Below are 23,399 nucleotides of genomic sequence, written 5' to 3' on the forward strand. Positions count from 1 at the left end.
GGATGTGCCGATACGAGGAGCATTGCTGGGTGTTCCCATGGGTGCATCACTTGAATCCCGGTTAAACCTGGAGGGTGGCTCAGGGGAGCTCTGCATGGCAGAGGTCTGCGGCAGCTGCTGGTGGCATCTCCCCGCGCTGCCCGTGTGCCATCCCCTCGGGATGCGGCCAATGCCGGGATATCGGTGATGAGGGAAAGGCCGCCTGCTGCTGCAGGTCGTGTAGCTGCAGCCCATGGTGCTGAGACGGCGTGGAGAAAATGCGGATTCAGCAGAAGCTAAGTAGCACGCGGCATTAAAAATTCACAAAGGCTTCTCTGAAACTGCCGGAGAAGCGCTTTAATGAGCTGCAGCAGGGCTAGGGGAGGGGAGCGGGGGACCCTTCTCCAGTGCTGGGTCAGGAGCAGCCCCCGTGCGCTGGTCGCCCCCATCGGTTCATGCACTGACGGTTCTCAATTTTCAATGAAAAACCATACCAGAGGGGTTTTTGTCTTCTTTTCACACTGTCTTAGGAACTCAGTGGAAACTTACTCAGGTTTGCTGTAAAACAAGTAAAATAAAAATTGAGAGGGTGTTGCCAGTGTTCAGGGGAAAAAGTTAGGATTAAACCGAAACACGTCGGGTCTGGGATTTTCAGATGTTCCTTTGAAAGCTTTCTCTAAGAAGAGAAGCCAGGTGACCCCATTCTTCCCCTGGAAAAACAAACAAACAAACAAAACAAAAACAAAAAAACCCTGAAAAAACCTTGTGGGCATTTTTCCAATTGGCTTTGTCCTTCAAATACTTTTTTTCCCTCATTTTAGTCGAGCCAAATTCAAGCTGAAGACCGGGCTGAACCGCAGAGCCCCGGAGCCAGTGTCTGGGATGCTGGAGACAGGGGCTGAAAGGAGCCGACTGGGAGATGCTGGGATGGGGAGGGGGTCGGGAGGGTGCTTTGAAACAAGGAGTTTTGGGTTGGTACACAGCTTTCCCTCTGCCTTTCGTGCCGGTACTAACGGTCTTTGACTGCTTCTGCAATGAAATGGTGAGTGGAGCACGTGGGATGGGCGCTTGGGGGATGCTGCGCCGTGACCTACTTGTTCCACCAGCGGCTGGCGCGGGTCTGCCTTGTGCAGCTTGGTGCTGCGGTGCCTCTCCTTCTCATTTCATCCCTCCTTTGTTTAAATTTATATGTTGCCATTTGTACTTTATTCTCTCCAACGTGGGGGCATCGTGGAAAACACAGCAAAATATCGTTCCCCTCCCTTAAAAGTGAAAAGCATAATAAGAGCCATCTTGTTGTTTTGTTTTGTTTTTTTTTTTAACCTACTTTTGAAATGAATAACTACAAAAAATAAACAGAAAAGATATCAAAGGTGGAGCTCTGTTAAAGGCTAGTAGCAGAAATATGTGATTAAAGATGTGCTCGTTTAATTCGCTGGAGCATAAAAATGAATTTAGGAATTATTTTTTTTCTTTTTTTTTCTTTGCAATCTTTTCAGGGCGGATGCGCCTTCCCTGCAGGACTCTCTGCTGCTGTGCTGCTCGGCTGGTTGGCTGAAGCAAGCGGGTGAAAGAGCATGGAAAAGATCTGCATTGTTTGCTGTAGAGATGTTAAATATCTCTTGAGAGGGCAGAGACACCCCATCCTGCCCTGGACAAATAGCTGGAGACACCGAGTGTAGGGCTTATGTTTGTTCTGTGAAAACAAAGGAGAAATGCCGAAGCTTATTGAGCAGGAGCATCCCGCGGGGAGGGACTGCTCTGGCTCTCACTTGTGCAGCAAAGATTAGCCAAAAAAAGTAGTTTCTGGAGGAGATTCGGCTGTTGGCAAAGGAGTTTCTCAGAGAGGGGCCATCAAACACGAGCAGTAATTCGGTTTAGAGCCTTGAAATGTCTTCAACGGGAATTTTGAGACCGTTGAGTTTCAAGAAATGAAATGTTTGGGTTGCGAGAGATCAGCGACACAGTCAGGCTCATGCCTGGACTTCGCAGTCCAGGGGTTAAGACAAAGCAGCAAGTTATTAATTATGCAGGTTCTGATTTGCCATTCAAATAACTTCTTGTCGGTCCCGGCGCAAGGACGTGAATGTCCTATACGCTGCAAATGCTAATGCAGAAGGGTAGCTTTTTCTGCCTTCTGAGAATGCAAATGAGGTATCTGCTTTGCGAGTTAGTTTAATTTGCTGTCTTCATCTCTGCACAGCTTGTTAGCGGAATGGAAAGCTGTTGATGCTGCCAATGCAATCTGGATATTGTTTCATGGGACTGCAGAAAGCCATGAGTTTGTAGCTCTCTAATCCACGGTAATTTGCTGCTAATTTGTCAACAGTCAACAACTCCGGTGGCTACTGCACCAGAGCAGCCAGGATGCCGCTGCTTTCCTCTTACTGGTGTTAGTCAAAGGTCATTTAGAGCAGTGCTTTTCATCTGCTGTGTGGTTTACTAAGCACAGAATAATGCTTATTTTACAGGGGGGGAAACAAAGCCGTGGTGTCCCCGCTGCCCGTGACAGAAACCAGGTGAGGTTTCAGACCTGCCCGTGACTGGTGGCTCCTTCCCGACTTGGGTTAGGTTGACATACAACTTCTGCAGATCAGGAAATCACATAAAATGTTCCAGTTGCATTCACAGCAAAAAATTTTTTAACTGTCTTAGCCCTCTGCTTCCCCAGGTAGGGCAGGAGCTGAAACACTTGCCTCTTCCCTTTTTTTGAAGCTGGGCGCTGGGTGTAATGAGCTGACAAGAGCGCAGACCCTACCCTGGCCCTCTGAAATATTCATCTGCACCTTAGAGAGGAGAAAGCAAGCGAGAATGGCTGCTTAATGAGGAGCAGAGGGGGATTGGGGCTGTTCGGTGCCTGTTTCTGAGCTTTCCAAGAAATCTGGATTTAATAGGCTATCGCAGAGCTGGGGTGTATTGGAGTTGGTAGCACTGGCCTCTGCTTCGGGTTGATTGAAACTTCTGTATATATCATTCCAGGTTCACTTTTTTTTGATGTTTCTGCCAAAGTTTAATGATAAAGTTTGCAAACTTCTGTGCTGGCAGTCTGCCTGGAGCTGACGGTTCCCCAGTGTTTCAGCTAACGCGTTCCCAGTTGGGGCATGGCGCAAAATCACCTACGTTGTCTTTCTAAAGCTGTTTCTGACCTGTCCCCACTCAGAAGCAGGGACGTCCATTTGGCAGAGGAGGGTCAGTATGATGCCAAGATCTTCCTTTCTTTCTCTTCCAGTGAAATAACACCCAAATTCGGACAATATTCTAGTCTTAGAGAAATGGCTACGTGCACGCTTGCTGGGCAAGCTTGCTAGCGGTCGGGCTGTGCTATCGTCTGCTCTGCTGCAAACATAGTCTATATGGTCCTCTCCTCTCGCCTCCCTCATCAGCTGTTTTGCTGCTCTTTTGGGAGCAAGAAGGGCCCTGTGCGGACTGCGATGCGTCTTAGGAACGCGTGAGAAGTTACTGTCAGTAAACGATGGTGTTTCCCCACGTGATGTGACTGAAGATGAAGAACCTGCTATCTAGAATTTTCTGCCTCCTCTCTCTCCTGTTCACCGTGCTCTTTGGCAAAGCATCCGCTGCGCTGTCTGAGGAGGCCGAGTGCTGGGTGCGTTCTGTGGTCCAGATTTGCTGTGGGGCAACTCATCTTTGAGCTGTTCCCTAAATCCAGTGGGGTACAGAGTACATCTGACAGCTGTTCCGGAGCTGCTGTGCCAACGCTGTGGCTGCTCCAGCAGTCTCCCAAGATGATCAGTCGTGCCCTCCCCATCTGGCTGGGTGCAGGAGGGAGCTGTGACTCCAGGGTCTGCTTTTCAGCGTAACAGAGCTTTTGGCTGCCCTCCCAGAGGTGGAAATGAAATGACCTACTGATAAGCTTGAGAAGTGATGTTTTGACTTCCCTACGGAGGAACCCAGGTTTCCCTCTTTGCTGCTGAGCATGGCAGGAGGTCAGGCACTGGTGTGTCTATGTGATCAGTCCTCAGCCTCCCGGGAGAGAAGGGACTCTGCGACACGGTACCTGTGGTAGCTTCTCAGAGGCTTTTTGTTCAGCTAAGGTGAAGGTAACCTGGAGTTCAGGAATGCGTCAGCTCCCTTAGGGCCCCATCCCGTTGTTGTAGGAGACTTGAAGGAGAACATGCCGAGTGCCACCGTGGTTCTCCATCCCTGCCCATCACCCTGAGCTTTGTGCCTTTTAGCGTATCCCGAGGGAAGCATCTGGAGGAGGACTGTGGCGTGGCAGGGGTTCAGAGCCTTGCAACAGCCTGAAACCATGCGTAGCTTTTGGTGGAGGCGGGCGGAATTGCAAAAAAGTCTCCCCAATAAACCGACTGCTCTGCTTGGGTGGCGGCAGAGCTCAGTGGCAGATTTAAATCTCTCTCTGTGATTCCCAGGCCACCTCGATTGTGCAAAGAAAGAAATACTTAACCTTGCAGGGTATTATGTATAACACCGTGGTTTGCTGGTACATAGGAATTAACTATTTGTTGCGTAGGAAAATAGCAGCAACACTAGCGAATATTCTAATATATGTATCCAAATATCAGTTTTTCTCACATTGTTTATTTTAGTGTATTGTTGATGGTTTGTAGCACTTCCCGTGCAGCATAGGTTTTTTTTAGGGCGCTGTAGGAGGCAGGTTCTGTTCTCTTTGAGCAAGGTCTCCTTGGGAGAATTTTGCCTTAAATGGAAGGAGGAAGTTTTGAAGTCAGGATTTACAGCTTTGGGATGGCTGGAGCACGGAGTGGTCTCACATTAACGACAAGCTGTGCTGTCTTTGTGTTTTATTTCCCCTTTAGATCAAATGTTTGGAGAGGCTGTCAGTAGCTCGGGCGCTTTGACCGGCAGGTTTGGTAGTGAGAGCTTGTGGGGTTTTTGAAATGCAACTTCAAAAGTTGAAGTTGAATAAGGGGTCTGCAGCAAGGCTGCCTGGGCAATTAAACAGGAATTTTGGGGATCGAGTAGTAGGGATCAAAGGTTGATGGTGTTTGAACCACTTCTCTCCATACAGTCTTTTCTTAAATCCTAGTTTTGTACTACTGCATCCACAACTCCAGTTCAAAAAGGAGAAGGAGGAGGGAAGTGTTGGGGAGGGAGGACGCTGAAGGCGCATTAATGGAGAACGTTCGGGCCAACAGAGAAAGATGGGGCTGAGTACTGCTGGAGAGAGCAAGGCAGGTGTTTGAATACGTGGAGAACCAAAGCCTTTGGGAGAGAGAATCGGGCTGTTTGGGTCAGGTTGTCTCTTCATGTGGACGATTTACCAGGAGGTCGGTTCCTGTAAGCTACAGTTCCTTTTCCCGAACGTTTTCCCACTGATCTGCCCTGAGCTAGACCAACATGTTCATGTACAAAGCGTCCCGGGGCCCCAGATCGCCTGCGGTTTTCATAAATGATTGCAGAGCAGCAGCAGCACGCAGAGGGGCTGACTCAGTCCTGCCTTGCGCTGCTGCAGATGTGAAGCAGATCTATTGGAATCAGCTGCTGGTGTTCACTTTCTTTTTAAATGGAAAGAAAAGCAGTTTAATTAGCGAGAGGGAAACTGACACAGGTTTTCCATAGGAAAACGGTATGGAATGCTGGCACCTCTGGCTGAATCCTCTTCTAAATGTCTGGGTAACTTTTTTCTTACAGCCTCTGTTAAGCAGCGATTGCACTGAGCCTGGGCAGGCTGTTTGCAGCCTGGGAAAATCTGATCCCAGCATTTAGTTCGTAAAGCACTGGGAAATCCTGTGGAAGACATTCCTAGGCTAAAACATCTGAAGTCAATATGTTGGGCGAGTGCAGAATAAAACCCATTTAAATCGGTTCGTAACAGCAGGGTGAGGATTGTCTGGGAAATGGGGGAAAAAAAAAGTAGTCTTCGCAAAAGACAGTGGGAGAAAACGCGCTGTATCACTCCTGCATGTCTCCCTGCCTACCGGCCTACATTCCCTATCTATCTATAGCTACTATTAAAAAGAATTTCAAAATTACTTCTAATTGTAGGATGGCAAAAGGCTTGATTTGAAGGTAAGAGCTGAGCAGCTTGATGAAAATTCTGGCGTGTTAATGGACATCACTGGGTGCCCAGGCTGTTCCTGGTGAGATGGAGAGGCAGGTTTCTGGCTGCCACGCAAATCCCCACTTTCCCCCAGGCCAAGTCCCGCAGGGAAGGTTGCCAGTCCTCTGCTTGGTACACGCATACTCATCACCCCAGACAAGAACCAGACTGTAACTCATTCCTCAACATCTTATGCTGACTGATGAGGTTATTTTGAAATGAAAGTTGCTTTTCCCCCTTTTTTTAATGGAAATGAGAAGGTTTAACGCTGGCACAAAAAGGAGCCTCAGTCCTGCTGTATCGGTGCATGTAAAGGATTTTTAATACGCACCCGTTCCAGTTGTACCGCGAAACTGCATTGTCTGCTGCAGAGGAGGAAGAAAAAGACCAAAAATGACTTACGTATTTTGTTTGATGAGCTCCGCGCTTTGATACAGAGAGAAGTATCTTCAAATTCCTGAAAAAGAGCTGATCTTTATTACTGGGCTGAATGCCCAGGGAGGGACATTGCCTGACTTCTTAAGAGCTACTTTTTCGTTTGCCACGTGCAATTTGTGTCTCTGTAAGGTCCTGTCTGAGCATAGAAAGGAAAGATGTCCCAGGAAGATGAAAAATCCCAAAGGTTTGTGTTAACACATGGCAAAAAGAAAATGGCGATGCTGAAAGTGGAGCTGCATGTGGCAGCCTGCCCCGCGTCGAGGAGCGCGGTGGGTTGTGCTGGTGGGAGCTGTGGTGGGGTCACCGGCAGAAGACAAGAGACGCTACCGTGAAACTGTGTCAATGGCAAGAAGAAAAGCACTTATCAAGTGTTTTCCCATGAGTTGAGTAAGCAGCACCCCAGCCCCTGAAGTTTGGTCCCTGGCGTTGTCGGTGTGGGAAACTGTGGCTTCTCCCGTGCTAGCCTTTGCATTCCCATGCCCGCGTCAACCAGCCGGTCCCATCAGCAATGCCAGCCGGCATTAGGAAGCGCACAGGCGCGTTTCCAACAGATATTATCAGCTGTGATAGAAACATCAATCTGTCTCTCAGGTTATCCGTGCGCATGGCTTGGCGTGGCACCAACCCTGGTGAAAACATCTGGGCTGGGCATCCGTTACCTTTCCAAAAAAAGGTGATTTTGAAGTCATGACTTAAATTCCTTTCACTAGAAAATTACCATAATTGTAGTAGTTTCATTTTAACAATGTGTGTTCCATCTCATCAGCAAAGACGTTTGCAGTAGTTCCAGTGGCGATGGCACCATCCTTGTGAGGAGCCACCAAAACACAGGCTGTGCTTCTCCCGCAGAGCTCCCATGGCATCACGGCTCCAGCCAAAGCTGGGGGTGAGTCACCAGCCCTGCTTCCAACTAAATTCAATTGCCCCCGAAGCAACACTGGGATACTGGAGGCAAAGTGGGCGGATAATTTTCATCTGGCTGCAGGTGACTTTGGGAGCAGAGGTCCCCCTTCCTCAGCCAGCAGAAGGCTTGTGCGATGCCGTGCAAGGTGCAGTCCCAGCCCTTCGGTGACGCAGGGGATGTGACCCGTGAGCTTCTCCTGAGAGTGGCAGCTCAGCTTGACAGGGGGGTCCTCCACCGGCCGCCTCAAAGCCACAGATTAAGATGTTGGAGGACATCAAGACACTTACCGGGACAGCATCTAGGTAAAAAAAGAAAGGTCTAAAAAAACCCACACTGAATTCTTCTGAAAATGGAAGATGAAATGGCTTTCTCCAGGCTTAGGGACCTATTTATATCCTTCCCTCCATTCAGTATGACTTCCCCTTGCATCTGATTCTCGGGGTGCAGTTCCTGGTGCCTTCCGGGTGTATCTGTGTTAGCCACAGCCTGGGGAAACAGGGCGATAAGCGATGGATGTCCCTGCTGGGACAGGGGGAACATCCAGTTTTAAAAGTAGGTTTTGCAGCTTAAAACCTCTGCTAACAGGGCTATTTTGAGGTCTCACATTTAGTGTCTGATCCGCATCTTTCAGATCCATCACAGATCACATCTCTGGACCTGGAGGTAATTTTTCCTGACAGCCCAGGACTGGAAAATCAAGTCTATATCCAGGTTCATTTAAATGAATAAAAGTGTTCCTGCTGACTTCTGAGGGAGCTGTGGGTGAAGGGGCCGGGGTAGAAAACTAACTGTCCATGTTCTCGCTGGCTCTTGTATCTGCACACGCATTTCCCAAGAAAGAAGAAAAAAAATGAAGTTGTCATTTTTATTCACAGCCCACAATAAAATCCAGTTTGCTTACCTGTAGCTCTGCTGGCAACTGCACACTAACCCGGGCTTAAAGCATTCTAGAACTTATACAGTAATAAAAATAAGTAATGAAATATATTCATAATATAGCTAGAAAATATATGAGCAGGCTCAACCTGATGTAATTGGAAATGGATTTAGCAAACTCAGGCTCAGAACAGTGACCTTATATTTTGTAGATGCTTTAAGCTATTTGTATCGCTTGAGTGAATTTCCAAAAACTCAGCCATCAGATTTCCTATATTTTGGACGATTTATGATTTGAGTTTGGTTTTTCCCCTGGCTGTGTTAGTGGGTGAGAGCAGCCTTATTGTGCGAGTTAGAAGGTGCAGAAGCCGCCTCCAGACTCCTCAGATTTTCACGATGGCAAATGGAGCAATAATAAAATCCCATTTGGGGCTTTCTGATGTTCTCCATTATATCTTTGGTTAGTTTTAACTTTGATAACTCTCTTTGGCAGGTAATTTGCTTTGGTCTCTGCCTGCAATTGAGTTATTTTGAAAAGCTAGAGTAAAATGAAGATTAGTGTCTCGGGAAAAAATGGCAGAGTAACTGTAGCCTGATTATCTCTTTTCTCAGTGGTGGCATTTGTCCTTGCTGCCAGCTTCGGTGTTGACTTCAGGTGCTGGGTTTAAAGGGGGAGGGCTGTGCGCAGGTGGAAGCAGGTTGCCAGCCTTTGGTGTGGTCACCCAGATGAAAAAGTCACAAGTCACAAAGACTTCTGTAGGTCTTGAAACTGCTGGAAACTTTGTTTTGTTTAGTGAGATTTGGTGTGGAATCTCAATTTTTCTGTTACCCTTGCTATCAGAAGTAGCTGCCTAGGACTGACGTGTCCCCAGAGGATCTCCTGCAGGGCAGGGCACGGGGCAGGTCGGACCGTACGACTGACGCTGCCACTCTGGTACGACACCTGACGGTTCGTCTGGAGAAGTTGTATCTCTCCAGCCCAGGAGCTTTCAGCAAAAAGCAGGTTTCTGGAAGGCTTATCCTTTCTTTGGTGAGCGCAGACACTTCTGCATTCAGGAGAAGCTTGCTTTTCTGTGACTTTCCTGATAAAGCTGCTCCTGGACCACAGCGGCTCCATCGGCTCTTATCACAGCCCCCGCTGGCAGGTAGACCTGGTGTCTGTAATGTTGTGGTCAATCCTCCTCACCCGCGATTTTCCACCAGTTTAATTGTAACTGCCAAATCCCAGCCCTGTCTGCGTCCTCTTATCGCTCGAGTTCCCCCAAGGCTTCCTCGTCGGCTGGGCTCCAGCAACCCGCTGCTTTCAGGCTACTTGCACAATTATAGATACGCAGCTCAAGGATTATCTCGTTCCTCTGGAAGGCTTTTGCTTTTGTGTGTTTGCAGACAAGTATTCCCCCTTGTATGAAATAAGGATCAGCTTTAAGCTGGCTGGTACTTTAAGGCGTTATTTGCGGGGTGAAAGTCTTGAGCACTGTTTAAGAGGGAAATTTGTACTTTTATTCAAATTCCTGCCAGGGGACAAACCCTTCTGTGGGGTCTCCAAACAACGAAAATTAAATTTACTGTCCTCTCCTCCTCCCTCTAGATCCTCCACCCGTCCTGTATTACTTTGGGCTGTTGAATGCCAGTGAAAAATGGGCATGTGTTGGTACCTGTTCTCACCTGTGACTCCAGAGGCTGCGAGATAGGAGTCAGAGCAGCATTTTAACACAGATTTTAAACACCAGCATTTCAGAGGCTGCAGCAAAAATGCAGCATGGCACACATTACTCAAAAAAAAAAAAAACAAAAAAAAACCAGAACCCAAACCAAAAAAAAACAACAAGAAAGAGTAAAATGAAAGAGCAGGTTACAAGATACAAACTAGGTAAAGGAAAAAGACTTTTTCCTTAAACTTAGAAACACTTTGTGCCTTTCAGAAGTGAGCAAACTGTAAATTCAGATTAAAGTACACTCCTGGAAATAATCACTTGCTTTTACAGTTTCCCTTTCTTAGTAAGTGGATTTATGTGACTTTCCTGGGAATTTACTTCTGCCTGCCCTCTGTGCGGAAGGACAATTTTGAGGTGGAAAAGTACTCATTTATGGTTTACAAGAAAAGCGTACCATATATAAAGAACTGTTAGGCCCTCATGAGGCAGGAATGCCGTTATGGTTTTTATGTTGGTGCTTGAAGACCTATTCATTGTCAGTCAGGATCACAAGAAGCCAAATGAGCCAGATCTTGATCTTGGCCTAGGATACTGCACAAACAGGAGCACTGTGGGGGAAGCTTCTCATCCAGCTGTGGGGATGGATGATGTGGATGGGGCTCTTGCTCTGGGCACAGCCTTTCTGAACCCCTCGGGTTAACCTCCAGGTGATGCTGGTGGGATGCTTCAAGCCACAGGCACTTGTTGAAGTACAGATCACAGAATCGTAGGGTTGGAAGGGACCTCTGGAGATCATCCAGTCCAACCCCCTTGTCAGAGCAGGGTCACCCAGAGCAGGTGGCACAGGAACGCGTCCAGGCAGGTTTGGAATGTCTCCAGAGATGGAGACTCCATCACCTCTCTGGGCAGCCTGTGCCAGGGCTCTGCCACCCTCACAGGAAAGAAGTTCCTCCTCATGTTGAGATGGAACTTCCCATGTTCAAGGCTGTGCCCGTTCCCCCTTGTCCTGTCACTGGGCACCACTGAAAAGAGCCTGGCCCCATCCTCCTGACACCCACCCTTTAAGTGTTTATAAGTGTTGATAAGATTCCCCCTCAGTTGTCTTTTTTCCAGACTGAAGAGACCCAAGTCCCTCAGCCTTTCTTCATCAGAGAGGTGTTCCAGTCCCCTCAGCATCTTGGTAGCCCTTTGCTGTCCCCTCTCTAGCAGTTCCCTGTCCTTCTTGAACCGGGGAGCCCAGAACTGGGCTTTAGTTTTCTGCCATCAGAAAAATCGTACCCGTGCTCCGAGCTGTGCATTGGTATTCTGCACCCTGCCTGCTGCAAAGAGGTCACGTTCTGGGGAGGGAAGGCAGGAAAACAATATAGGCAGCTGGGCTCTCTCTCTAGCCATTGTGGTGCTCTGGAAATGATACCCTTTTCACTGTAGATTTTGTTCTCCTGCTGTGTTCCTTTCGTAATTGCCAATTAAATAAGTATCTTGGGCTCAATTTATCACTGGTCTAAATTTGTCTTTGTCAGGTAAAGCAAACTGGGTTAGCATTTGGCAATGCAGGTATGTTTTAGGAACAGCAGACTTATTTAGTTTGGGGAAGAAATATTGATGAGTATGTGGTAAGTTGGCTAATTTTGTCCTCTAGCATCATTTCCTGAAAGAGAAGCAACAGGGTTTATAATTGGTTTGATTAAATAATAAATGATACATTCTTCTACTGCAAAGTAGGCATCATTTTCAGTCTATGAATCTTCTGTGGATATGAATGGAGAGACTCTAAATAGTATGTGACCTGGGGTAGTTATTCCTCCCTGGGCACTGCTCCACACCAGAGCACAAATTAAAGTTTCGTTAAAGTTTCTTTTGTGCCTCTCCCATTGCTTTATTGCTGAACTCCATAGGAGCTTTCTCCAGACCTCATGTCTATCTGTGGCTTTGAAGACGTGCTGTACCTGTCCACAGCACACAGACAAAAGCTCTACATCTAACAGTTAAGTGTGAGCCTTTGTCCCGCTATCAGCAAAAGTTGCAAAGGAGTCCTTCTTGCATCCCCTCGTACATGGATATGATAATTTTTTTTGTTCTTCCCTGGTCATTTAAGGAGGCTGTAGTAATCCTAGTATTAAATTAATAATGAATTAATTAATAATTAATGCATAAAATAATACACAAAGTGTATGGCCAGATTTTAAAATCTGGATGATGTTATTTTTCAGTCTCTGAGTTTCCCCCGGGCACTGGCTTTCTCCAGGGCCACTTGGTCCAGCCGGAGGTGAGGCTGCTGAAGTGCCCGCGCGCTTCTGCCCAGAGCCGGTATCCAAATAAACATTCGAGGATGAGCTTGGAGATTGCCGCTAGAATGAGCGCACATTCCTCTCTAGGCGCCCAGGAGAACGTCATTAAGCCTCTGCCTTGTGACTCCTTCGCCTGCCGGTGGGTTTGCCAAAAGGCAGCCAGCAGCCTGTAGCCCGTATGGCCGGGCAGATGGATCCTGTGCGTCATCGGGTCCCTTTAGAAGTAAAGGCACAACATTACGGTGACACAGCCCTTGTGCGTTTGAACAGCTGACAACTGAAGCAAGGCATGTCTTGTTATGCTTGGTAGCTGCTATTTTGCGTTTTCTGTCCAGAGCTGGGAGATGCACCATGTTGGGGAAGATGCAGCTGGATGGAGATGGCGAAAGATACTGCTGGGTCTGTCATTAACCTCCAGCCCTGGGTCTTTGCCTATCTATTATATGTTCCTTAATGAGCATTCTGCAGCACTTGAACACAGGGTAGACAAAACATTCCACAATTTCTTAAACGTAATTCAGTTGTAGGATGATGCTTGCAGGCTTTCCTCTTTAGGCTTGAGTCATGCTTTGGGTTATAGCCCAATTAGTTGCTAATGACATCCACACCCAGGAGCAACTGCAGCTTCACCTGCCTCCAGTACTGCCCTATGGCCAGTGAGAGGTTGTGCCCTGCATTGGTTGAGGGTCAGTTCTGCAAAAGCACTTGGAGTTAATTTTTGGTCTGAATCTTTAAATCTGAACATAACTCTTGATTTTTCAGTCGTCGTGCCCCTCGTTTTGCCTGTTCCCTAACGGCGGCTGTGTTGCTGTTTGCAGATGATGGGAAGCTGTCCCTGGAGGAGTTTCAGGCCTTTTTCTCAGATGGGACACTCAACGAAGAAGAACTTGAGAAGCTCTTTCATACCATCGACTCGGACAACACCAAGTGAGTTCCCTGCGCTGACACCCCCTGGTTTCACAGGGCCTTCGGATCATTGCATTAGTGTGCAGCAGCAGTGCTGCTCTGGAGAGCTAAGCACCGTGGAGGCTGCAGGGGTGCAAAACTTTGCAAAAATCTCCATTTATACTTGGTTTGTGTCTCCTTATGATGGTTACCGTGACTCCTGTTGTCTTGGTGGTTTTCGCAGGCCATTTTCTTTAGTGCAACCTGATCTTTATGGCATCTGAAATGATGCTTAGTTTTACTCGTGATGGTGTTTAAATGGCTCTTCAGCTTTTGCACTTTATCTAAAAGCTTTGCTGTGCTATAAAAGGTAACTGTGTGAATCTCTGTAAGCATTGTCTCGTCCAGCTATTTTACACACAAAAAACTGGAATGATTTGTGGTCTTGTCTCTTTGAAATCTGTCTGCATCCCCCGCACTTAGACCACGCCTGCTTTGCCTCCCATCCAAAATATCCCCTGGCACAATGATCACTCTAGCACTGGGTAGAGACCAGCCCCCTTCTCTTCAAGGTGGAATTCAGTGGTGCGGAGGCCAGCCCAAGCCCTGCAGCCGCTTTGCCTCTGCTCTGACCCCAGAAGCCTGGTGCGGCCGTACTTCTGTTCACACGAAGCCTGTGCAAAGAGCAAGGGGATGGATCATAGCATGGTTGTGGTTGGAGGAGACCTTTAAGATCATCGAGTCCAACCATCAATCTAAAACTGCCCAGTCCACCACTAACCCATGTCCCTCAGCACCATGTCCACCCAGCTTTTAAACACCTCCAGGGCTGGTAGTTCCACCACTGCCCTGGTGGACTGCCCCAGGTCAAGCCCTGTTCCAAGGCTTGACAACCCTTTCCGTGATGACATTTTCCCTAATATCCATCCTAAACCTCCCCTGGCGCAACTTGAGGCCGTTTCCTCTTGTCCCATCGCCTGTTCCTTGGGAGAAGAGACCGACCCCCCCTGGCTACCCCCTCCTTTCAGGGAGTTGCAGAGAGCGAGAAGGTCTCCCCTCAGCCTCCTCTTCTCCAGGCTGAACACCCCCAGCTCCCTCAGCTGCTTCTCACAGGACTTGTGCTCCAGACCCCTCACCAGCTCCGTTGCCCTTCCCTGGACACGCAGGAGCAGTTCCAGGAGCAGACCGCGCTGTCTGCATCGCAGCTGCAGTAGCAGCAGGGGAAAAGGATGGCAGAGGAGGGCACTAGGCGTGCTTTAGCTTGATCTTACATCAAAGTTGAAGCTAAATGTGGCACCTGACTGCTCTCCCCGAGAATCCAGCTTTTGCAGGCTGCGCCCAGCTATCAAATTAAGGTGCCAAACTCATTAGCAGCCCCTCTGCCTGCCTTTGCTGTCTCTCCATCAGGTCCCTCTGACTGCCTTTGCCTTTGGCGGGGTGTGAGATGTTTGTGAGCCCCCTGACAAGGCTCTGGCACCGGCAGTGTTCAGGATGGGCACAAAGCCATGGGGTCTGCGGGTCCCTGGTGGGAGCCCCCCCTGCCAGCAGCTGGTGGTGGCACTGGGCACCGGCACAAAGGACACAGCCCACTGCTGGCTTTTGTCTTTCCAAGAGGAACCCACCTTCAAAAGCCCGGGTAGGTTAGGCTGTTTGGAAATGCAAACGAAAGCCAGCTTTGAGTAGTATTCCAGCGTGACTCTTATGCCTCTAGAGAGAAGAAATCTGTCCAAAAAGCAGATGAAAAGAGAATCCAATTTCAAATGAGAAGTCTTGCAGTAAGTGCTTAAAAAAATAACGGTCTGGTTAATTGTAAAACCTTCTGGCAGCAGGTAGATAGAGTCTTGCCCATGTGAGTGGTGCGTGCTTTGCCACCATCCAAAACATCCCCTGGAAAGGAGTTGTTGTTCTAGAGTGCGCTGGCACCGAAGCTGCAGCTGTAAAACCCTTCAACCCGGCACAACGGCTGCTGCTGAAGGTGTTCCTGAAGGCAAAGTAAATGTGGGCTTCTCAAAATCCCACCTTTCCAATGTGTGTACTTCCCAAAGTTTATTCCAAGATCAGAAATGCCGAAGACCAGCTCGGCATATACTATTCACTGAATAATTAATCAAAGGAGCTCAAGTGATCTTGTTATGAAAATTAGCTGGGAATGGTCCATCCCGTCTAATGGTTCCTGTTCAATGGACACGAGGTGCTGCTGTATGCGTTGTGGGTCTATTTATCGGGCTCTAGGTGATGCTCCGGGCGGGCTCTCTATAGACTCTGGGACTTGGGTGCTCACCTGCCTCTTTTCTGAAATCATTTATAGTGTTGCCTGAGCTTATCAGCTTTCACCTGGCCTTTGACAGGATGGAGACAGCTGATGTGTCAACCAGGCTGCATGGGGGTTAGTGTGCAGATGTTTCTTCTGGCCTTCTTGAAACGGGACATTAGGTTGCAGTCTGGTTTTCCTTGGGGATTGGAGAGAATGTGCAGCTTGCTCAGAGCCTTAGTAAGGGATTTCCTCTAAACTGGACAGAGAGAAAATGTGCTATTTCTCAAGTGTCACGCACCAGTGCTGCCGGCAAGGAAGGTCTCGCTGAGCAGCTCCTGAGCACGGCAAGAGTTCCCACAATTCAGTAGCGCCTTTCTTCTGCCAAGCTGGCTTGATTCAGTCACCAATACCCGCCAGGGACCGATGCTTGCGCAGAGCAGTGCAGCATCTGCCATTCTCGGCTGGCAGGAGAAGCAGTGAGTTGGTCACCCTTCCAAGTTAAATCCTGGCATGAAATTGGCACTTGCTTATTGATTTGGAAAGCATAGGCACCCACAGCAAATTTGTTGAGTTGGGGGAAGAAAATATTCCTCCGTTTTCTTTTCTCTGCGAGAGTGCTCTCAGTCTCCAGAAAACCTATTTCGGAGCCGAGCTTCCTTCTGCAAAAGGTGCTTTTCCCTATGGAACGAGGGGTTTGCTTGACTTGCAGTCTTGCGTCTGGTACGGCCCTTGGAATTGTGTGCGCACTCTTCACCTCGCCCCGTCCTCTGTCCTCCGCAGCGTGGGTCGGCAGCTCTGCCGGGGGGCCGGGCGGCAAGGACGCTGCCCCCGGGGCCGGGGCTGCAGTTCCAAGTGCTGCTGCCACCGAGCAACGAGGAGTGGAGCGGAGCTTTCATTTTTCCATCTCACAGGGGAGCATAGGAACAGTATTATCTTCATCTTTCCAAAAGGCTGCTTGAATGACAACCATGTGCCGTTTGATAGAAGTTTGTTTATTTTTGAAGCTGTTTTTTGATACTTTGTTTTATCTGTTTTTCTCATATTGCCCATGATGTTTGTTTAGTGTGCAAAACAGTTTGCTATTGAAATTACGTTACAGCGAGAGTAGAAAATGAAGAAAATTATGTTCCTGCTGATTATTAGTAATTGCTGTTAGCAGCCAAATTGCAAAACGTTGATTCGATTTCCTGGAGTATTTTTAGGAGCAGGGAACTGCCTTACTGGAGTAGACAAAATGAACGCCTGTATTGGTTTCTTGACTTGCTTTAGCTGGGATGACGGTGGAAAGGAGAAAAGTTGGGGCAGATGGGTGGGAAGGTGAGTCTGGTTAATGAGGGAGCTGCAGCTGGGCTGCTGTGGGGCGTCAGTTGCAATGTGCTGCGGCGGGGAGGTGGGCTTCTCCTTCGGGAATTACGGTCCTTGGTAAAACACTGCGTTGCCCACAAGGTGTGTTAAGGAGGACGCAGAACTGAAATGAGATGCTCTGAATAGCCCAGAGGCATTAGCGAGGCTCCTCCTTTCTTCTTGACTGCCCAGGAAGTGTCTCTGGGAGGTTAATGATGGGCCTGGGCTCCAAAAACCGCCATGGGGTTTTTCTTACTGGGTGTCTCTGTAAGAGAACCCATGGCAGGGTGCGAGGACTGCGCTGCAAGTCCCATCATTGCTGGTAATTTCATCTGGCAGCAGGAACGTGCGAAATGTGTCACGTATTTCAATCCTTTTTTTTTTCTTTTTTTTTTTTTTTTTTTTTTGGCAAAATTATACTCATAAACCTGCTGTTGCTTAAAAGCAGTGATCAAGCGGTGCTTGCCTGTGCGTTGCTCAGGCTGGCTGCCCTCCTTCCCTCCTCCCAGCTGAGGCAGGAGGCAAAAGCGAGATGTTGCTAGGTGGTTTTTCATTATTGGTTTTAGCTGCTATTTCAGGAGGTTTCAGCAGTGCTTTATGGGGAGCTGCCTGAAGATTAATGGCGAGGTAATGGTATGTTACTATTAATATCGATGCTACTGGAATTGCACAAATTATGTGTATGGTATGTAGACAGACATATTTTAATATACTTACCTTTGGTTTAGTGGCAGAACAGGGCTTTAGAAAACATTAGATTGGTGTTCCCCTGGGAATTCCTGTTACATGTGCAGAGAGTTATCTACAACTTTTCCTACCTCTTCTAATATATATCAATTTTAAAAGGAAAAAGTCATTGCAGATTAGAAGTCAAGCCAGTTTTAGGATCACGAATGGCCAGGTGAAACCTTCTCCAAGGGATGAGGTGAAGCTACTGGGTGAAGCTTGCTTTGCCTGATCCACAGGTCCCATCTTGTCCCAGCTCCCTGGGCCAGCGCTTACACCTGCTCTCCTTCCCCTCGGAAGGAAGGACCTCTCAGTCCTTGTGAAAGCAGGGGGAGGTCGGACGTGGCTGTTGACCAGGCTAATTTAGTCCTGGCAGGGGATTTAAAAAATTCCTTTTCTATCTATCTCGTGCATTTTTCATGGCTGCAGAGGACGATCCTTTGGGGAGAGATCTGCTCGCTGGAGCAGGACTTCTCTCTGATGAGCTGTACAGGTCCATTCACAAGGAGCCAAGAACATGGCATTAGCATTCTGCTGCTCTGTCGTTTGTTATCTCTTTGCTAGGCTTATAGCTCTTCTTTTAATTGCTTTATTTCCCCCCCTCCCCCCTCTCAATGAGCTCTTCTCTCCAGTGGCAAACACTAGAAGAGGTTGGAGCATGCATGTAGGATAATTAACAGAAGCGGTATCTCTTCTTGGAAGCCCTTCACCGCTTCCCCAGGCTGTCACTTTTGCTGGAGGATTGTGACAAATGGAGAACTGGAGACGATGGGGTTTTCCAGCCTGTAGCGCATTCGGCATTGTGCCGCCTCCTGCCCTTCGTGGTGGTTAGATAGGGCTGTGCTCGGACAGGGGGTGGATGGGTGTCAGCCTTCGGAGACTGAGAAACATGGAAGCCACCTTGGAAACATGGAGCCACCTTCCTCCCCCGAGCTCTCGGCTGCTCAGATACCACAGGGAGCTGGATTATAAATCCAGAGTAGTTTGGGGTCGCTTTGGGGTGCAGGGCTGTGGTGGGGTACAATGAAGGCAGCCCGAGTGCTGGCTTCAGCCCCAGAGCTAATGGAGACGCGGCTCTGCAGGGCCACCCTGGGAGCAGGTAACGATGCTGATGAGCTTCTCTACCTGTGCTAATTAGTCCCGCGACAGAGACTGCTGTGGTGGCCTAGCCACGCTGCTTCTAGTGGTGGAGTCAGCCCCAGGGTTTTGAGAGCCCTGCAATGCTGGTGCAGAGAGGGTGGGAGCTTTGGGTGGGAGATTTTGCAGGGAGATGGGGCATACATGGCCCTGCGCAAGGTGTTTAAATGTCTGCAGTTCCATGCGGAACTGTTGGTGGGGACAACCTGTTGCTTGGCGAAATGAAGCTGATGAGCTGGGTCCATCCCTGGGCTGGCGCGGTGGGACCTCAGCCGCTTACTTAAGGTTGATGGAAGCAGAGCAAATGAGGAGGGACAAGCCTATGTGTCATTGGCTGTTAATTGTGCAGGAGAAGCTGTTAATATTGTGTCAGCACTAATGAGGAACAGGAGCCGGGGTGAGCTCTCTCCTGCATCGTGAGGTGCGGGCTGTGGTGCGTGTGGTGCCGGCGGCAGGCGTGCGGAGCATGGGTGCCGGGAGAGGCAGGGAGCACGGCAGCCTGTGCTCCTCCTGCTCCTCCTCCAACTCAGTTAGGAAACATCCCCCAGATCTTCTCCCATTTCTACCCTCCGCAAACATCAGCAGGGCATTTGCAGAGCCAGAAGCTCTCAAAATTGGGCTGATGCTTGCATGGATGAATTTTGTTTTTTCCGTTATTTTGATTGCGATACCCAGAGAGTAAAATGGGTTTACATTAGACCCTGTGCAAACGCATAAGGCTCTGTGCCTGTGGCTATGGAGCCTGACGCTCTACAACGGTGAGCAGCTTCCAAAGAGTGGGAGGAGGTGCTCGCAAGGTGCTGCGGGTGTAGCTGGGGGTCCAGACTGATGCTGTTCCACACCAGAGGAGCCAAAGGAAGATGGAAAGATGGGGAGGAACTCTTTTTCAGGGAGTGGAGCAATAGGACGAGGGGTAGCAGTTTTACACTGGAAGAGGGGAGATTTAGGTGAGATCTGAGGAAGAAATTGTTTGCTGTGAGGGTGGTGAGCCCCTGGCCCAGGTTGCCCAGAGAAGCTGTGGCTGCCCCATCCCTGGAGGGGTTCAAGGCCAGGCTGGACGGGGCTTGGAGCATCGTGGTCTGGTGGGAGGTGTCCCTGCCCAGGGCAGGGGGTGGCACTGGTTGGGCTTTAAGGTCCCTTCCAACCCACACCATTCTATGGTTCTATGACTCTATGTCTTGGTAGCAGCCCTGCAGCTCTCCGGCTCAGTGGTACTCTGAGCTCTGAAAACTCCTGGTGTTCGTAGAAGAGCAATGTGACGTTCTGGTGGGGTTAGAGGTGACGGCAGAAGAGCTCAAAATCTGTATCCCAAGCAAGCGGCGAATAGCTTGCAAGGAAGCTTGATGTGTGCAGGCTAAAGCTACGCCTTGTGCTCCATCTGATAACCTGGGTAGAAACGGAGCTTCACATCATCACAAGCGAACATGGGGTTCTCAACACCCTCCTTCCAGCATACAACCCTGCTCCACACCTGGACACCTTCAGGACCTTCAGTCCTGCAGCAACTTGCTGTCCTTCTGCTCCGGTAATTGTTTTCCTCTGGTGGAAAAGGTCTATTGTTACCACTTTGCTTGGATACCACAGCTGCCCCGGGCATACCCTCTCAGATGCTTTGCCTTCCCATGACCTACATCAGGTTTGGTGTCCTTTGGTGATGGAGGAGACTCCATCCGATAGATGTGGGCAGGGAGACTTTAGCAGCAGTGCTCTGCTGCCCATGCTTTTCTCCAGGTTTCTGCCACCCAGCCCTCTCAAATTTGAAAAGAAAGTACTTCCTCTTCTTGGGCAAGGAACAATGATGATTATGATTGGGCATTTTTTCCCTCTTTTTTCTCCCCCTCCCTCATCTTGGCTATTTGCATTGCAAACCTGGCTCAGTGGCGTGCCGGATTCGTCTGGGAGCCCAAAGCCCACGCTACGGAGATGGATGTGCCCATTGAAACCAACTTAATTTCTGAATATTGAATGTTCTCAATTAGCTCTCTGGGAAACAAGCTACGGATGGTATAATCAGCTGAGATTTTGATTAACTGATTCAAGAGACAGTTCTTGTCTCTTCTGAAAGGGACAAAATGATTGCACAAAAATTATATGTCTGGCTCTAATTTCTGTCTCTCGAGAGCGTGGGCATTTGGTGGAGTTTGTTCTTTCTGTTTATGTGGAAGATGTTTTTTGAGTCCTAGCTTATTCTTCTCTAAGAAGAATATTCTTCTAGCTTATTCTTCTCTAAGAATAAGCTAGGACTTGTCACTTATGCTGTACTCTGCTCTACTTTTCATCTAAGTGAAGAAATACTTGGTGCCAAAGTTGCGTGCTGATAGAGCCGCAAGACACCTCAGGCTCATGGGAGAAAAGGGGTTTTTAAAACAAATCGCTTGCTGGGAAGGTCATCGGGAGAAACACGAGGCTGGAAAAACTGCACAGAAACTCATTTGAGCAGACGTTTGAGAACATTTTTCTGTTTCTCATTGTATTTCCCAGGCATTTCCCCAGGCAGCTGCTTGGTGGGGTCCCCGGGGGCAGCCTGTTCAATACCGTCGGCCAGGCGGGTTTAGCTGTGAGCCGCAGGCTGGTGTTCGCTGTGGAGGGCGAGGACCGGGGAGGGTTTGTCTGTGCACACAGAGTGGAGAAGCATCACACCAGAGGGCTTTCCAGCTGGGAACGGGGCTCGGCAGCTTATTTTTCGGACTGTGCAGGGGCCCTTCTACGTCAGGGGTTTTCTTTTCTCAGGAATGGAAAGATACTGAGATCATGCCTTAAAACCGTAAAAGTGACTAAGATATTTAATTTTAATCAGCTGCTCGTATTCAAGTCATGTAGGCATTCAAAGAGGTCGTAGCATTTTGGTTTAAGCTCCAGTCTTACGAACCTATCCATGTGTTTTTCCTGAATAAATGTGCGTAGGGCACCAAGACCAAGCAGCAGACGTGTCCTTGGTAGGCAGAGCAAGCAGTCCGCCTTGGGACTGAGTGTGGGGAGAGATTTTTCCAGATCATTTTTCAGTGGCAGGAGAAGAGACTACTTAGGAAACAAAGATACTGGGAAAATACAGGCAGCGGAGTACAGGGGTTTCTTGCTTTGCTGTTCTTTTACTAGTTCCCTGCCAGCTGTGTGTGACGGATTGCTGCTCTGATTTCTTCCTCTCCGACGCACAAATTTGATCATAACCAAGATACCTGCGAAATCTAAAAGGAAGAGCAAGCTGATTTAATTTTTACTCATGCTCCCAGTGTCTTACTGTTTGCTTCTGGCAATTAGCAAATCATTCAGCTGAGCTCCAAACAACTACTTTTTCTCTGTCTCTTTTGCAGCTCAATGTGACAGAGATTACAAATAGAAATCAGATTAATTCAGGCTTCCGTATCAAGTAGAAATAGGCAAAATGTTAAACATTCATTCGTCAAAAAAGGCCATTTCTGACTGACTTGTACTGTTGGCACTCTATGCAAAAAGGCCTGAGAGACCCTCTGCTCGCCCCCAAAAAAGGAGTATTTCATTGTTTTAGTGGTTTGCTTTGAAAAACGAGCTAAAAGAAATAATAAAAGGTTAAAAACATACACAAATGGTTACTTCTTTTGAAGGTAACAAGAGGACCAGAGAAGCTGTGGCTGCCCCATCCCTGGAGGGGTTCAAGGCCAGGCTGGACGGGGCTTGGAGCAACGTGGTGTGGTGGGAGGTGTCCCTGCCCAGGGCAGGGGGTGGCACTGGGTGGGCTTTAAGGTCCCTTCCAACCCAAACCATTCTGTGATTCTCTGACCAAGAAGCAGAGGGAGGTTTGTGAAAAAACAGCTGAAGTATATAGCTTTGCTGCGAGCCACAGAGCCATTGACGGGCCCCTGTGAAGGTGAAAAGCCACGGCGTCCCCTGGCTCTCTTGCCCAGGGAGGATGAGGCCAGCAGCACCCCGGGGTGGCGGGGTGAGGGCGTTTGGATGCAAACCGCTCTTTTCCGGAAAACTCAGCCCTGCAGGGTCCAGTACGGTAACTGCTCTGAAATCCAGGCAGTGGTTTCCAGTCGCTGTTATGAATGCATAAATCTTTTCCGCCTTTATAACTGGTTTATCGCTGTGTGCACTTGTGTCTTGGGGGTGTCTTGGTTTTGTCCCCGCCTGCTTCCCCGCCGTCGTGGTGGGCACTGAAAAGCAGCTCTGGCTTTGCGAGTGCCCTCACGTTCCTGGCGGTGGCATTTGGTGTGGAGATGACCTGAGCCCCTCCGGCATCGCGACTGGGAGAAGAAGACGCGCTGCATAAAGGTGATCCCTTATCCGCTCGCACTGCCACCGCAACCCAGCAGCCCTGGCTGAATGCTGATTAGGCTTTAACATGCTTGTGGGTGTTGCTGGCTTCTAACAGAGCAGCCAGGAAAATGCTATTGAACTGGCCAAACTGGGAAAACACTCGTGGGGCGTGTACGGGAGCCCATCTGGACAACTTTTTGTTTTGTTGTTTTTTAAAGCACTTTATCAAGCACTCCATGGCAGGAGGGCTACCTCGTGATTCCATAAATGAGCATCATAGGTTGAAAATACTCTTTTCCTTCCTGGTTTTCCTTTTTATTTTTCCCCTCAACAGGGGATCCCTCTTAGAATAAACCGAAATAGTGACAGTAACTATCCCGGTAATAGAGTTGACATTACAGAGCCGTTCAAATGCATCGCAAGCAGCTGGTATTTAAAAGTCTGTCTTGAGGCTGATGAATTTGCAGAAGCCTGACAGCAAAATTGATGCATCGTTAACTGGGACGCAATTGCTGTGCTCACTGTTCATGGAACGCACGGGCGAGACGAAGAGCTCGGTTTGAAGGGGGACGTGGTGCAGGACGCAGGCTGGTGACACCGGCTCTGCCTGGGACCGGGCCGCCAAAATTAAATGATCAGT

General features: G+C 48.8%; 1 protein-coding gene across 2 annotated transcripts in view; it reads left to right on the forward strand.

The window, feature by feature from the left end:
* The window catches only part of NECAB2 (N-terminal EF-hand calcium binding protein 2), an 86,035-nt gene that overhangs the window by 27,103 nt on the left and 35,533 nt on the right, over window positions 1-23,399 (forward strand). For both annotated transcript variants that reach the window (XR_012586544.1, XM_074583192.1), the window contains exon 3: window positions 12,996-13,104. Coding sequence is in view for 1 of the 2 variants with exons in the window: in XM_074583192.1 (XP_074439293.1) it covers window positions 12,996-13,104 (109 nt within the window). In the remaining variant the exon portion in view is untranslated. The remainder of the gene's footprint in view (window positions 1-12,995; window positions 13,105-23,399) is intronic.

The sequence above is a fragment of the Larus michahellis genome, chromosome 4 (assembly GCF_964199755.1).
Source record: "Larus michahellis chromosome 4, bLarMic1.1, whole genome shotgun sequence".
NCBI classification, from domain to species: Eukaryota; Metazoa; Chordata; class Aves; order Charadriiformes; family Laridae; genus Larus; species Larus michahellis.